At 45.6% G+C, this 14,562-nt stretch overlaps 1 protein-coding gene across 1 annotated transcript in view; it reads right to left on the bottom strand.

Annotated features, from left to right (window-relative positions):
- Positions 1–14,562, bottom strand: part of LOC135542774 (striated muscle preferentially expressed protein kinase-like) — a 67,154-nt gene that overhangs the window by 23,830 nt on the left and 28,762 nt on the right. Inside the window, exons 7-19 of the mRNA XM_064969964.1 lie at positions 12,286–13,212; positions 11,471–12,078; positions 11,196–11,342; positions 9,061–9,243; positions 3,296–3,480; positions 3,098–3,186; positions 2,823–2,998; positions 2,448–2,634; positions 1,489–1,562; positions 1,088–1,246; positions 790–979; positions 389–624; positions 9–128 (exon numbers count right to left, since the gene is read on the bottom strand). Of these exons, the coding sequence (XP_064826036.1) occupies positions 9–128; positions 389–624; positions 790–979; positions 1,088–1,246; positions 1,489–1,562; positions 2,448–2,634; positions 2,823–2,998; positions 3,098–3,186; positions 3,296–3,480; positions 9,061–9,243; positions 11,196–11,342; positions 11,471–12,078; positions 12,286–13,212 (3,281 nt within the window). The remainder of the gene's footprint in view (positions 1–8; positions 129–388; positions 625–789; positions 980–1,087; positions 1,247–1,488; positions 1,563–2,447; positions 2,635–2,822; positions 2,999–3,097; positions 3,187–3,295; positions 3,481–9,060; positions 9,244–11,195; positions 11,343–11,470; positions 12,079–12,285; positions 13,213–14,562) is intronic.

Raw genomic sequence — 14,562 nt, forward strand, 5'->3', positions numbered from 1 at the left:
ATCCATACCTGTGACGTAGAGGTGTGCGTAGCAGGCTGCCTTCCCCACTTTGTTGGAGATTACACTCTTGTAGACGCCCCCGTGGCCGTGACACACACAGCGGATGACCAGACTGTGGATATCCCTGTCTGGAGGAGGAAGAGAGAGAGAGATGACGCAGGTAGAGGAGGGAGAGAGAGAGAGATGACGAAGGTAGATGAGGGAGAGAGAGAGATGACTAATGTAGATGAGGGAGAGAGAGAGAGATGACTAATGTAGAGGAGGGAGAGAGAGAGATGACGCAAGCAGAGGAGGGATAGAAAGAATAAGAGTGAGAGCGAGTGAGAGAGAGAGAGAGAGAGAGAGAGAGAGAGCGAGCGAGAGAGAGAGAGAGAGATTGCTTCCTTACGTTGGGTCATCTTCCTGTCGTCTGTGCTGTGTATCTTATTGCCGTTGTGGTACCAGGTGATGGTGGGGTAAGGCAGGCCCGCCACCTTACACTTTAGCACCGCCTCCTTCCCCTCGATCATCTCCAGGTCAGCCAGGGGCTTGACGAAGTCAGGCATGGTCCTCTGCTCCTGCTCCACCTCGCTCTCCAGAACCTCCGGCTCCTCAGCGATGGAAGGCATCTTCTCCAGCTTCGCCCTGGAGAGGAGAAGGAAGCAAATAGAATGAGAGACCGAAGGAAAGGGAGATACCGAAGAGAAGACAATGAAACACTCCTATTATCTGTGTTTAGATCACTGAGATGAGGAGAAGAAGCCACTGCAGACTAGTGGGATCACCCCACGTCTATGGTTTACACCGTACATGTGAGAAGAGATAGCGGGCCGCGGTTCCTGCATGTAGAGTTCGGCTGTGCACTCCGCCTTTCCGCGCGCGTTCTTAGCGACGGCTGTGTAGAAGCCCTCCGTGTCGCTGCTGACGTGGGTGATGACCAATGAGTAACGGCCTCCTTCCTGCAGGAGACGCACATTCTCACTCTCCTCCACCGGGTTCTCTGGATGGAGATAAAAGAGACATTACGAGCCATACTAGCCTACATTACCAATTTGCTGTCCATTCTGTACCAATAGGAAATACAGTACATTCTAAGAGAGATACTTACCGAAATGGTTCCAGGTAACGATGGGAGGTGGGGACCCGCTGACCTTGCAGTCAAAACGGGCGGTGCGACCCTCTATGACCTCCAGGATGTCCAGCTTGCGGGTGAACAGGGGCTCCCTGGAGGGAGTGACCTTTAGATGGGCACTGGAGGTCAACTCCTCTGGAACAGGGAGGAAAACCACCAGCAATTACATTCATTTTTATAAGTAGTTTATAGACAATAAGTGATTTACATTTTTAAAGAGGTTTTAACTCATTGGTTGAAATTGTGTGAACATCATTTTTGGTTCTTGCCAAATAGTGTGGCTGTATCATTACATTACTTACAACAGCAGCAATTCATCACTGCCGTATAAACCCATTATTTGGCAAGGAAGTTTTCTTTCTGGAGTTGTCATTTACCTTTGGCAGTGCTCAGCTTGCAGGTGTAGGTTCCACTGTCGTCTTCGTGTACTGAGTTTAACAGCAGCCGGCACCTGTAATAGAAATCCCCTCTGTCAGCTGCCTGGACCGTATTACATGCTCCATGAGCTAACACTGCCTCACATCCACTTGTGTGGGCTGTTTCTTTCATTAGAAAGAGTGAATGTCCATTCACAGTTTGCTTATGGATGAAATGTTGTTGTATCAGAAATGTAATTTTGAAGCCCCCCCCCCCATATTGCTCTGACAAACCATCCAATCTACTCAGATCAGAGTGGATGAAGGAGAAAGGGGCATGGAAAGGAAATCACTTAAAAGATTTGAGACACACCCTCTATCACTCTCATCCATTCAATCAAGGGAAAGGGAAGGAATTCACTTAAAAGCATTGAGGCACCTTTCCCTTTCATAGTGTCTAGGCCAGGGCACTCCAACCCTGTTCCTGGAGAGCTACCCTCCTGTAGGGTTTCACTCCAACCCTGTTCCTGGAGAGCTACCCTCCTGTAGGGTTTCACTCCAACCCTGTTCCTGGAGAGCTACCCTCCTGTAGGGTTTCACTCCAACCCTGTTCCTGGAGAGCTACCCTCCTGTAGGTTTTCACTCCAACCCTGTTCCTGGAGAGCTACCCTCCTGTAGGTTTTCACTCCAACCCTGCTCATGGAGAGCTACCCTCCTGTAGGTTTTCACTCCAACCCTTCTCATGGAGAGCTACCCTCCTGTAGGTTTTCACTCCAACCCTGTTCCTGGAGAGCTACCCTCCTGTAGGTTTTCACTCCAACCCTGCTCATGGAGAGCTACCCTCCTGTAGGGTTTCACTCCAACCCCTATTGTAACAAACCTGATGCAGCTTATCAACCAGCTACTTATTAGAATCAGGTGCTCTAGATTAGGGTTGGAGCCAACGCAGGGTTGGAGAGCCTTGGTCTAGTCTTACCCACCTCCTCCCGTTAAAGGTCATCTTGCAGTTGAGCAGTGCCGGCTGAACCAGTTTCCCATTGGACAACCAGTCTACCTCCACATCCAGAGGCCCGGTCATGTGACACTCAAACATGGCCGACTCTCCGGCCGTCACCGCTACGTCTCGCACCTCTCTGATGATGGCCAGGGCTTCCTGTGCCGGGGAGGCTGGGGAAAAGACAGAGGAGAGACCAACACACATCTGTTACTGTTGCAGCTAGAAACACAAGCATTTTGTTGCACCTGCAATAACAATACACTTTGATTTGATTTTGAGCTTTTTCCAAATGTAGCTGGCACCAACCCTAATGGTCAGTCACTGACGTTGGTCTTGTGGATTGTGGAGTGATCTTTACCTTTGACCTCTAGTTTGCATTCGCTCTGCTTGGTTCCGTATTCGTTGAGGATCTTGCAGGTGTAGAGTCCTGCATCAGATCTCTGTGCTGAAGTGATGATCATTTCACTGCTGCCGTCCTCTGTCTCACGCACAATGAATCTTCCATTGGTTTTTAGGGTCACTTTGTCCTTCAACCTAGGTGATAAAAACAGGTACATTCTGAGCTCTTGCAAAAGCAAACGAGAGAAAGGCATGACAAACTGTACTGAAACACACTGAATACTGTATTCTTACCAGTACACCATAGGTTTAGGCTGTCCTCTGACTTTGACAGTCATGGTAACCTCCTGTCCCTCTGTCACCCCATGGTCATTCAGTGCTGCCTATCAAACCAAAAGACTAAGACTGTCTAAAAGCCGGTACATTGAATACTCAATGGCGAGGGGAGAAATCCCCCTTAGACTATTGAGATGCCCCCTGAATCTTCTTTACCTGAAAGGAGGGAGGATCTTTGAAGAAGGCGTATTTAGACTGTGGCTCCACCCCTCGTGAGGGTGGTTCTCCAATCTCCATGACCTCCTCCAGGGGGCTCAGGTACTCCTCGTCTGATTGGAGGGGACTCGTGACCTCCACCAGGGGCAAGCTGCTCGGCTTCCCACCATGCACCTGGGTCAGCTCTGGAGAAACAACGTAATACTTGTTTACCATATACTGTATCATTTGAATATATTTTAAGGGTGTCCCCACCAGAGGAGGCCGGTGGGAGGAGCTATAAGAGGATGGGCTCATTGTAATGGTTGTAATGGAATTGTATCAAACACATCAAACATATGGAAACCACGTTTGACTCATCTGCATTAATTCCATTCCAGCCATTACAATGTGCCCATTTTCCTATAGCTCATCCCACCAGCCTCCACTGGTCCCTACAAAATGGTGCCCCGTGTGAGCACGATCCTTTACAGTATCAAAAGGAACAGAACAAGCGCATTGTCCTGTCTATGCAACACAGAGCGAGGCAGGGTAATAAAAATACATTTTGTAATATAGATGAAACATTACTCACAATAATTCCACAAAGACGTTTATGGACCAGCCCGATATGGCAACGTAGTTAACAAAATGGACACATTGTAACTTGATAGTGTTTGTGAGGCATAAAGCAAAGAGAATGTAGCAATAAGCATTAACTGAATTGCTAGAATATTCAAAATTAGCTTCCCAACAAGCAGCGTATGAGTGCTCCACTGTCTCCTGTTCTGCTTGTGTGTTGCTCTACTTGTATCACCATGGTGACAAGAGTGTTTGAAGAGATGAGCGATTTGGCTGGAGCGATGAAGACACACACACACACACACACACATTGCTGAGGGACCCTTTGAAGTGACCAGCGCTGGACAGATAATGGATTAATCCCTGAATCCCTGACCCATTCATTCTGTGAGACTAGCCCAGCGCCACAGGAGACACACTGTCTCCACCACCAGCCTCTCCACAAGTCACAGTTCATTCAGCTCCACAGAGGAACCATAGTATTGTAGCAGCCACCTCTTTACACAAATCATGGGCTCCAGAATTCAATTTCACTGGCAAGATAGACAATGTTCTGACAATAGAATGAGAACAATCAACAAAAACTATAGATAAACTATGAAAAGTTTCTCTCCTGTTAGGAAAAAGAACAGGGTAGCTTAGTATATATAGAAACTGCTTGCTTCGATTGCTTGGCCACACACATGAAGAGATAAAGTGATCAAAATCACAGAGACTAAAGCTAAACAAGGACGTCTGCAGAAAGAACAGAGGACATACAGGCATTCTAGATGTTTAGTGGTCTTAGAACCAGAAATGAATGAGTAAACAAGTGAAAACCCTTTGATGTTAAAATGTTCCAATTTCTTCTAACTATGCCTAAGAAGTTTCAGATGTGGAGATCGAGGACTCACCTCAGAAGTTACATGTCTGAGTCGAGGCTGTGCACAGACAACCAGCACCAGCTTTATTCCTGTAATGCTGCCAACGTTTACACAAATGCTGCATGAAGCAAGACTTCCTAGCCTGCTGCTAATAATCTACCAATTCAATCTCATCCTCCTCTCCTTCTCTCCCTCACTTTCCTCCTTCTTCTTCAGCTCCAAATTCTCTTTTTCCTTCTCTCTGTCCTCCAGCAATAATATATCAACCCACATTCCCTGTAGCCTAAAGGCTTTGATACATAAAAAAAAATATAAAATCAAGTCAGATTGCAATATTGCAGTATTTATGTGATTCATAAACACCAAAGACTTTTGGAAAGCATCTCATATTGTGGGTATATACTCCAGTTGCAAAAACTCAGCATTTGATGTACGTGGGTTAAATTCAGACGTTTAATACCCTAAATCTCCTCTAATACACTACCGTATAAATCCCAACTTGATGCGCCAAAATCCTCACCCTCCCCACAGAACCATAGCAACATGACTCATAATCTTGTTGTACATGAGTTTGGCAATTCCCCTGACTCGAATCATCGCAGATAAAGAAAGGGTCTGTGATCGTAACATTAATCTCACACTGGGACATACAACAGACCGCCATTGAGAACAAGAGGCTGCTATAAATACCTAGTGGTAGCCTCCACTGGCCTAATATGGCCAAGCAGGCCTGGACGCTGAGCTAGTGCCAGAAAACTACAGCAGTAGTGTTCACTCTACAGGGTAACACTGTGCAGACAACATTACAGGACTGGATAAAGAGCTTGTGGCACATTCAAAGGAAGTTTAAATAGTTTGGCTTCCTCAAAAGATATGGAAGGAGTGGCTCGAAGAGAGCGAGAGACATTTATGAGCATATTGTATGTATATTGGATTGTCACAGAGATCTGTGTGTTTCTGTTTGAGGTAATAATTGTATTATTGCAGCCATTACTCAAGTGACTGGAAAGGACTGTGGTTGCATTTGGATTTGATGCAGGAGTGGTACTGTTTGTCTGCATTGAGAGCTGTGGTGTGATTTATCTTTTTATATAATTACAATTCTTACTATTGACTATTGACCGAACCAACAGGCATCTCAGCTAATACAGTTTTTTTCGATTGCGAAACGACAGTGGGCACAACTGGAGTCACATGTGCAAAACTCTAACTACAGTCTGCACTACCAACAGTCACCTGAGCTAAACAGTTCACATCACCTGCAAAACTCATTCCAAGCAACACAACTCTTAATACATGGCTCAAAACACGCTCAGTGCAGCCAAACACTATGCACAACCCTCACTGAGATAACACACACTGTCACTCAGAACACACTGAGAGTAAAAACACTAGCATCAAACACCAATACAGAAAATACAAACTTTTCATCTTTACAGTTTGAACAATTTCAGTGACTTCATACAAAGTCATATTTTCTTCAATGAAAAGAGTGACATTCTTTCACATGATTTATTACATTTTTTAGAACATAACAATTCTTTAAGGTAAATGAAAATTAGCAGTTTGCTTCAATAGTCTGTAGTAATTTACGGAATTACAGTAATGAGAAAAAAAAGGTAGAAACTAAAAGTACATACTGTAATTCGAACAAATAATTGAGGGGCTAATCCTGCCTCTCTCTAGCATCAGGCCACAGGTTTTCTTCAACATCACATCTAAAGTTTTCTCTTGCCATGCACCTGGGGAAGAACCTTCTGGAGTGCCTTATCCATCCCTGGCAGTCCTCTAGACTCGTGTCCTCACATTTGGCACGCATGGCTTCCAAAAGAGACATTTGGTCATGTGGGTGGTGACCAAACACTTTCCACCTCCAGGCAGAGAAAAACTCCTCTATTGGGTTGAGGAAGGGTGAATATGCAGGCAGGTACAAAACCATAAATCTGTGATGTGCTGCAAACCAATCTGTGACAGCTGCAGAGTGGTGAAAAGCAACGTTATCGCAAACTATGACAAAAACTTGGGGTTTCTTACTGGCTCCCCCTGTTCTGCTGGCACTAGCTGAGCATAGAGCTGTTCTAGGAAAGCTATAAGCCTTTCTGTGTTGTATGGGCCAATGAGTGGTGTGTTGAGAAGCAAACCATCATTGGCCATTGCAGCACACATGGTGATATTTCCCCCCCTTTGGCCTGGAACCTCCACAGTGGCCCTTTGACCTATAACATTCCTTCCTCTGCGCCGTGTTTTGGTAAGGTTAAATCCAGCTTCATCGATAAATACAAATGAATGTGGTCTTTCCAGTGCTTCCACCTCCATTACTCTCTGAAAAACAGTAAGTGCACAGTTTTACCGTAGAAATGCTAGTGTTTTTTTTACTGTAAATATTTTGTATAGCTGTGTACGTAACCTCAGACGTCTTACCTGGACATATTGGTATCTTTGCTCTTTTACCCGTTTACCCGTTGTTTCTCTCGAACGGTACAGTGTATAACTGTGTCATTGTAACTTGGTGTTTCTTTAGGACTCGAGCAATAGTTGTTGTGCTGACAGAATTAACATTTTCAAATATATCATTATCAGCCAGCACTCTATCTTGAATCTCCCGCAGTTTTATTGCATTGTTGACAACAACCATGTCAACAATAGCATTTTCCTGCGCATCTGAAAATATTTTTCCTCTTCCCCCTGTTGGGGGCAGCCTTTGGGTCCTGTTGTAAAAATATATTTTACAGTTAAACTTACTGTAATATATATCTGTGTAAATATTCTATAATTGCAATACAAAATAGATTCCTGTAATGTTTTCATTTACTGTAAGGCTGTAACTCTCACCTGTTTGTATGATGGAAAATTCGCATTACAGATGCCACTGTGTATCTTTGCAGATTGGGTTGCACCCTCAACCCTGCCTCTCTCAATGAGAGACCATGGTTCACGACATGGTCTATAAGTGTAGCCCTTATTTCATCTGAAATAACAGCTCTTTGTCTTCTTTGTCTTCCTCCATGCATCCGCCCTCTCCCTGCCACCCTTCTCCTCCACGAACCCATCTTCCTTGTTCCATTTCCAAAATGAGTCTTTCTGAGCTCTACCTATATATACTGTAATATGTGTGTGTGTTCACTAACAAGTCTAAAACAAGACACCTGCTTAGCCTTTCAGCTGAAATTGCAATCAGCAGTGTTTGAAAGGCACAAGGCTGAAATCTATTCCGTTTTGAATGTGTGGTTCACAGTTTTGACAGCAGTGTGTTAGCATTTGAACAAAGTGCTGTAAATCCACAGTGCTGTGCAGGTTGTGGTTAAAGTCATGGGATAAGTGTGTAGAGTTTTGAAAACTGTGTTCAAGCAATGAAAAACGAACTAGAGTTTGGTCCACATGAACTACTGCTGTGCAGACTGTAGTTAGAGTTTTGCACATGTGACTCCAGTTGTGTCCACTGTCGTTAAGCAATCGAAAAAAACTGTAATATACAAACTAAAGTTTTATGTCCAAGAGGAATACTCATTCTGTTGACAAAGACTAATCCCCAGTTTTGAACATCCGCCAAACTGACTGAAAACCCAGGGACCTTTAGTGACTGGCAGGCAAGTCTTTGTTTTGAAATTCACCAGGGGACCCAAATGCCTTTCACAAATTATGAGTTGCCATGGCAACTATCTGTGAATGGAGCTTGTGCTAGGGATGGGATGCCCCTTTGTAGTTATGAAGACAAAATGTCAGAGCAGAGCTGGCAGGGGATTAGGATGGGGAGTTGTGGTGTTTTCGTGTGTGTGTGCATGTGTCTGTCTGTCTGCCTGCCTGCCTGCCTGCCTGTCTGTCTGTCTGTCTGTCTGTCTGTCTGTCTGTCTGTCTGTCTGTCTGTCTGTCTGTCTGTCTGCCTGTCTGTCTGTCTGTGTGTCTGTCTGTCTGCCTGCCTGTCTGTCTGTCAGCCTGCCTGCCTGCCTGCCTGCCTGTCTTCTCTGTGTGTGTGTGTGTGTGTGTGTGTGTGTGTGTGTGTGTGTGTGTGTGTGTGTGTGTGTGTGTGTGTGTGTGTGTGTGTGTGTGTGTGTGTGTGCGTGTGTGTGTGCATGTGTCTGTCTGTCTGTCTGTCTGTCTGTCTGTCTGTCTGTCTGTCTGTCTGTGTGTGTGTGTGTGTGTGTGTGTGTGTGTGTGTGTGTGTGTGTGTGTGTGTGTGTGTGTGTGTGTGTGTGTGTGTGTGTGTGTGTGTGTGTGTGTGTGTGTGTGCATCCCAGACAAAAAAAATGGTGTGCCTTTAATTCCTAATCAATAGATCAACTAGAATGTATGGCCTTCTGTGTTCAAGCCTGTGTGAGTGTGTCTGTCTGTAACCCCGCTCACCTGATTTGATGTAGAGCGTGGCGTTGCAGGATGCTTTCCCGGCCGCGTTGACAGCGGTGACGCAGTATGTCCCAGCGTCTCCAGACCTCATCTGGGTTATCAGTAGGGAGTGCTGCTCCCCCTCAGCCCTGACCACATGGGACGGGCTGCTCCTTATCAGAACGTTACTCTTCTTCCAAGTCACTGCATTCCAAGGGGTCACACACAAAGACACATCTCAGACCACGCTCAGACAGCTTAATCACAGTCCCTTCCCCTGTGTCTAGGTGCAGAATGATGTGTGGCCCCTAAGCACCAATCCAAGGTCAATTTGACATACAGGAAATATTCAGACCCCTTCCCTTCGTCCAGATTTTCTGACATTACAGCCTTATTCTAAAATATATATATTTTTTAAATAATACTCATCAATCTACACACAATACCCAATAATGACAAATTGAAAAGAGGTTTTTAGAAATTTTAGCAAATATATTGAAAATCTAAAACAGAAATATCTTATTTACATAAGTATTCAGACCATTTGCTATGAGACTCAGAAATGAGCTCAGGTGCATTCAATCATTGAGATGTTACTATAACTTGATTGTCCACCTGTGATAAATTCAATTGATTGGGCATGATTTGGAAAGGCACACACCTGTCTTTATAAGGTTCCACAGTTGACAGTGCATGTCAGAGCGGAATTGTCTGTGGAGCTCCAAGGCAGGATTGTGTCGAGGCACACATCTGGGGAAGGGTACCAAAACATTTCTGCAGCATTGAAGGTCCCCAAGAACACAGTGACCGACATTATTCTTAAATGAAAGAAGTTTGGAACCACCAAGACTCTTCCTAAAGCTGGTCGCCTGGCCAAACTGAGCAATCGGGGGAGAAGGGCCTTGGTCAGGGAGTTGACCAAGAACCTGATGGTCAGTTCCAGAGTTCCTCTGTGGAGATGGGAGAACCTTCCAGAAGGACAACCATCTCTACGGCACTCCAACAATCAGGCCTTTATGATAGTGGCTAGATGGAAGCCACTCCTCAGTAAAAGGCGACAGCCCGCTTGGAAAAAGCCACCTAAAGGACACTCAGACCATGAGAAACAAGATTCTCTGGTCTGATGAAACCAAGATTGAACTCTTTGGCCTGAATGCCAAGCGTCACATTTGGAGGTAACCTGGCACCATCCATAGGGAGTACGGTGAAGCATGGTGGTGGCAGCATCATGCTGTGGGGATGATTTTCAGGGGCAGGAACAGGGAGACTAGTCAGGATCAAGGGAAAAATGAACAGAGCAAAGTACAGAGAGATCCTTGATGAAAACCTGCTCCAGAGCACTCAGGACATCAGCCTGGGGGCGAAGATTCTCCTTCCAACAGGACAGCGACCCTAAGCACACAGCCAAGACAATGCAGGAGTGGCTTCAGGACAAGTCTCTGAATGTCCTTGAGTGGCACAGCGAGAGCCCGGACTTGAACCAAATGGAACATCTCTGGAGAGACCTGAAAATACTGTAGCTGTGCAGTGACGAGAAGAATGGGAGGAACTCCCCAAATACAGATGTGCCAAGCTCGTGTTGTCATTTTTTAAAATGTATTTTATTTAACCTTTATTTAACCAGGTAGGCCAGTTGAGAACAAGTTCTCATTTACAGCTGCGACCTGGCCAAGATAAAGCAAAGCAGTGCGACACAAACAACACAGAGTTACACATGGAATAAACAAAATGTACAGTCATTAACAAAATGGAAAAGTCTATATACAGTGTGTGCAAATGAAGTAAGATTAGTATATGGGGCCAAGAAGACTCAAGGCTGTAATCACAGCCAAATGTGCTTCAACAAAGTACAGAGAAAAGGGTCTGAACACTAATGTAAATGTGATATTTTCGTTTAAATTTTTTAACAAATGTGCAAAAATTTCTGAAAACCAGTTTTTGCTTTGTCATGATGGGTTATTGTGTGTATTGTGTGGAAAAAACGATTTAATCCAATACGGCTGTAACGTAACAAAATGTGGAAAAAGTTCTGAATAGTTCTGAGTTCTGAATACTTTCACAAATCACTGTATTACCTCATCATGGTCCAAATGTGTTTGGGAAAGGCAAAAGCTGACCCCAGAACTTTGCTTAACCTCTACCTGGAGATGACCTACCTATTGGGAGGGGGCTGCCAGTGATGACACATTTGAGAAGGACCTCAGAGCCAGCAGTGGCGATGGTGTCCCCCAGGGGCCTCTCAAACGCTGGTTTCTCAGCTGGCCCCTCATCTGCCGACATGTAAGAGTCATCTGAATCGTCTCCTACAACAGAAAGGCAGGAGCTGTATTACTTTCCTTCTATACTGTAGATATTAATCTATTTAGGACGGTAGCACATTAATGTCTAGCTGATGTGTCGCCCAGTGGATACCTGCAATTCAGTGTCCTACCTGTCTCAGGAGACATAGGCTGACTTTCCCGAGACTTTCCCGAGACTTTTCCCTTCTTCTGAGTCTTGGAAGCCCTGCCCTCCTTCTTCCCTGCTCTTCTCGTCTTTTCTCTCTCTCTCTCGTCTCCGGCCTCCTCCTCTTCCATTTCCATGAGCTCGTCCTCCACCAGGATGGTAGGAATGGTCATCTTCAGCGCGGGAGACGCCCTCCATGGCTCTCCCTTCCGTCTCTTCGTTAGAGGGCTGATGGAAGGTGTGGAGATGGGGGTGGGGGACAGCCGTGGGGGCTTAGGGGGATAGGCAGATGCTGGCTCTTTGGCATTGGTTGGTGATGGTCCTCTCTGCATGGTGGGGCTTGGAGACCTGGGGCTTGGAGGCCTGCGGTGGTGTAGAGGTTTCTCAAGCTCTTTAGGAGTGGAAGGCCCTTTGGGGTAGGTAGGCGGTGCTCTTTGTGTGGTAGGGGTTGGAGACCCGGGGTGGTCCATCCTGGGTGGAGGCTGCTCCAGCTCTTTATCAGCCAAAGGCCCTTTGGGTGTTGGAGATACAGGTGGTTGTTCCTCGGCCGTGTGTGGGGGCTTCACCGCTGTGGGAGAGCTCCGAAGACCTTCCCTGTGTCAAATGCATTATGCAATGTTGGCACAGAAAATAGAATAGAAAGGAATTATGTCATTTATATCTGTAATGTGTGTGTACATATATCACTATTGAGCTGTCAGAGTAGTGTGTACCAACGCACACAGGCACACACACACACACATGTACTCACAAATCGAACAACACAAACACACACAATGTTAATGGATTATCTCAGCCTACCTGGTTGGGCTTTTCCGCGTGACTCTTGATGAGGGTGATCGTCGTCCTGGTAACTGGTTAACCAGTACTGTCTCCATGGAAACAGAGCCTTTCCCCACACTTTTAGACTCAGACGGCTGAGCTGACGCTGAAGCTGAATCATGCTGCTCCCGTTGAGGAACATTCCTTTGATCTGTCAGACCCTTCTCATGGGATTGGGATGACTTTCGGGATGAAAAACTCTCTTCAACACTCTTCCCTAATAGTCCTCTCTCCTCCAGGACCTTCTCCCTCTCTTCCAACTTCTTGACCACCTGAGGGGGAATGGGCTCCAGCTTGCCCACAGACTGTCTCTCCATCTGGGGCAACTGCTCGGTGGAGTAGGCCTTCTTCAGGTTTGGCCTCCCCACCAGCTTCTTGATCCTGGCCAGCTCCTCTGTGAACTTGTTCTGGAAGCTCTGGACCCTCTGCTGGTAGCTTGGTTTGTCCTCCAGAGACGAGGCCCTCTTCTTTCCGAACGTGGAGCGCCTCGAGGCCGCGGCATCCAGCTGGCTTGTCCCCTCCTCTTTGGAGACCCCCTCCAGATCGCAGGATGCCGCCCGGCCGAAAGAGCGCCCAGATCTGACCCCCGCACTCACCTCACTCACCTTTTGTTCAAACTCCTTGATCTTGTCAAAGATCTTGGGTGCGGCGCGGGCCAGTTTGGGTGTCTTACCACCACTGCTGCCGCTGCTTGAAGTATGGGAGGAGGCTCCTGAAAACATCCCTGGGAGTTTGTTTTTGACCACAGCTCCTCCTAGGGAAGGGTCTTGGGTGCTGTGTGAGGTGACACTGTTCTTATGGGAGCTGAGAGATGTTGTGGGTTGGGATACAGTTTGACTGGACTGGGGTGAGGCAGGACTGAAGGATGGGCCTGTTTGGGTTTGGGGGAGAGAAGGAGATGGGATCCTGGAAGATGGGGGTTTTAGGGAAGTGGAAAGTTAGACGTATAAAGAAGGGACAAGGAGAGGCCCAGGTTTTTGGAAGAGGAAGAAAAGCCATTGGATGTTTGTGTGTGTGTGTGTGTGTGTGTGTGTGTGTGTGTGTGTGTGTGTGTGTGTGTGTGTGTGTGTGTGTGTGTGTGTGTGTGTGTGTGTGTGTGTGTGTGTGTGTGTGTGTGTGTGTGTGTGTGTGTGTGTGTGTGTCTACGTAAATGAGTGTCCACTGCTTTATGGAATAGTAATACTGTTTATAGTCAACATAATTTGAGTGTTGATTTCTCATCAGGACAGAGGTACCTTTCACAAATAAACAGAACATGGGAATGGCCATAAATGAAGTGATTTTAGCACAGATAACACACATTATATGGACACAAATCTCAATACATTATAGTAGATAATGCATGGGTCTAACACAACATGTGTAGGAGCCAAATAGATCATATTGTATATTTGTATGTTTCCAATTCATGATCCCTGTCAAGTGTATGTTCCCCCTCTACAGGCCAATAGAGAATACAGTCATTCAGTCATTCAAGCTCCAAGGCCTACTGGGAGTGACTGGAATGGCAGCACACAGGCTTTTGCCCAGACCAGACCATGACATGAATGGTCAATGTTACCATGTTGCAATGACACATAGAGAAATAATATGAGCGCTGTATGAATTAATCTAATACTAACTCTTCCAACATAACCAGGAAAGACCCCTATTCATCAACTATGAAAACAATCACACATGCCGTTGACACACACACCTCTCATGTTACCTGGACACACAGTCAGTTTTGTTGGGATGAAACTAGCTCGCAAAGACATGCAGACAAACATCAGCTTTGATTCCCACTTCCATTCATGCGTGTGACACCAACACTATGAGGATATCCAGGATTATCTGACGGCAATGCAAGTAGAACACGGGAAACAATTTGGTCAATATACATGGCATGCAGCAAAAACCAAGGGAAACCGGAGGCTTCACTGGTACTTTTTGATATCATAATAAAATACAACCAAGCTCAAGACAGAACTGAACACAGCTGGAAAATGTCATGGCATGAAGTCAAAGGAAGGTATGATTTAACAAACAGAAATAATATACTATCGGAAGCAATGATGATTTGAAAAAAAGCCAAAAAAGGCAAGGACGGAAATGTAAAATACATTATCAATTCAATAGAAAATATGAAATCTTTGGGAATAATTGGATCTAGGAAAATCATGATGTGTAATATTTTGTGTTTGTTGTATCTGTTAAAGTTGGGAAATTGGTTTGGAGGCCACTCTTTTTCTAATCAGTGAAAAGAAGAAGTTGTTC

Source organism: Oncorhynchus masou, chromosome 6 (genome assembly GCF_036934945.1).
Source record: "Oncorhynchus masou masou isolate Uvic2021 chromosome 6, UVic_Omas_1.1, whole genome shotgun sequence".
Taxonomy (NCBI): Eukaryota; Metazoa; Chordata; class Actinopteri; order Salmoniformes; family Salmonidae; genus Oncorhynchus; species Oncorhynchus masou.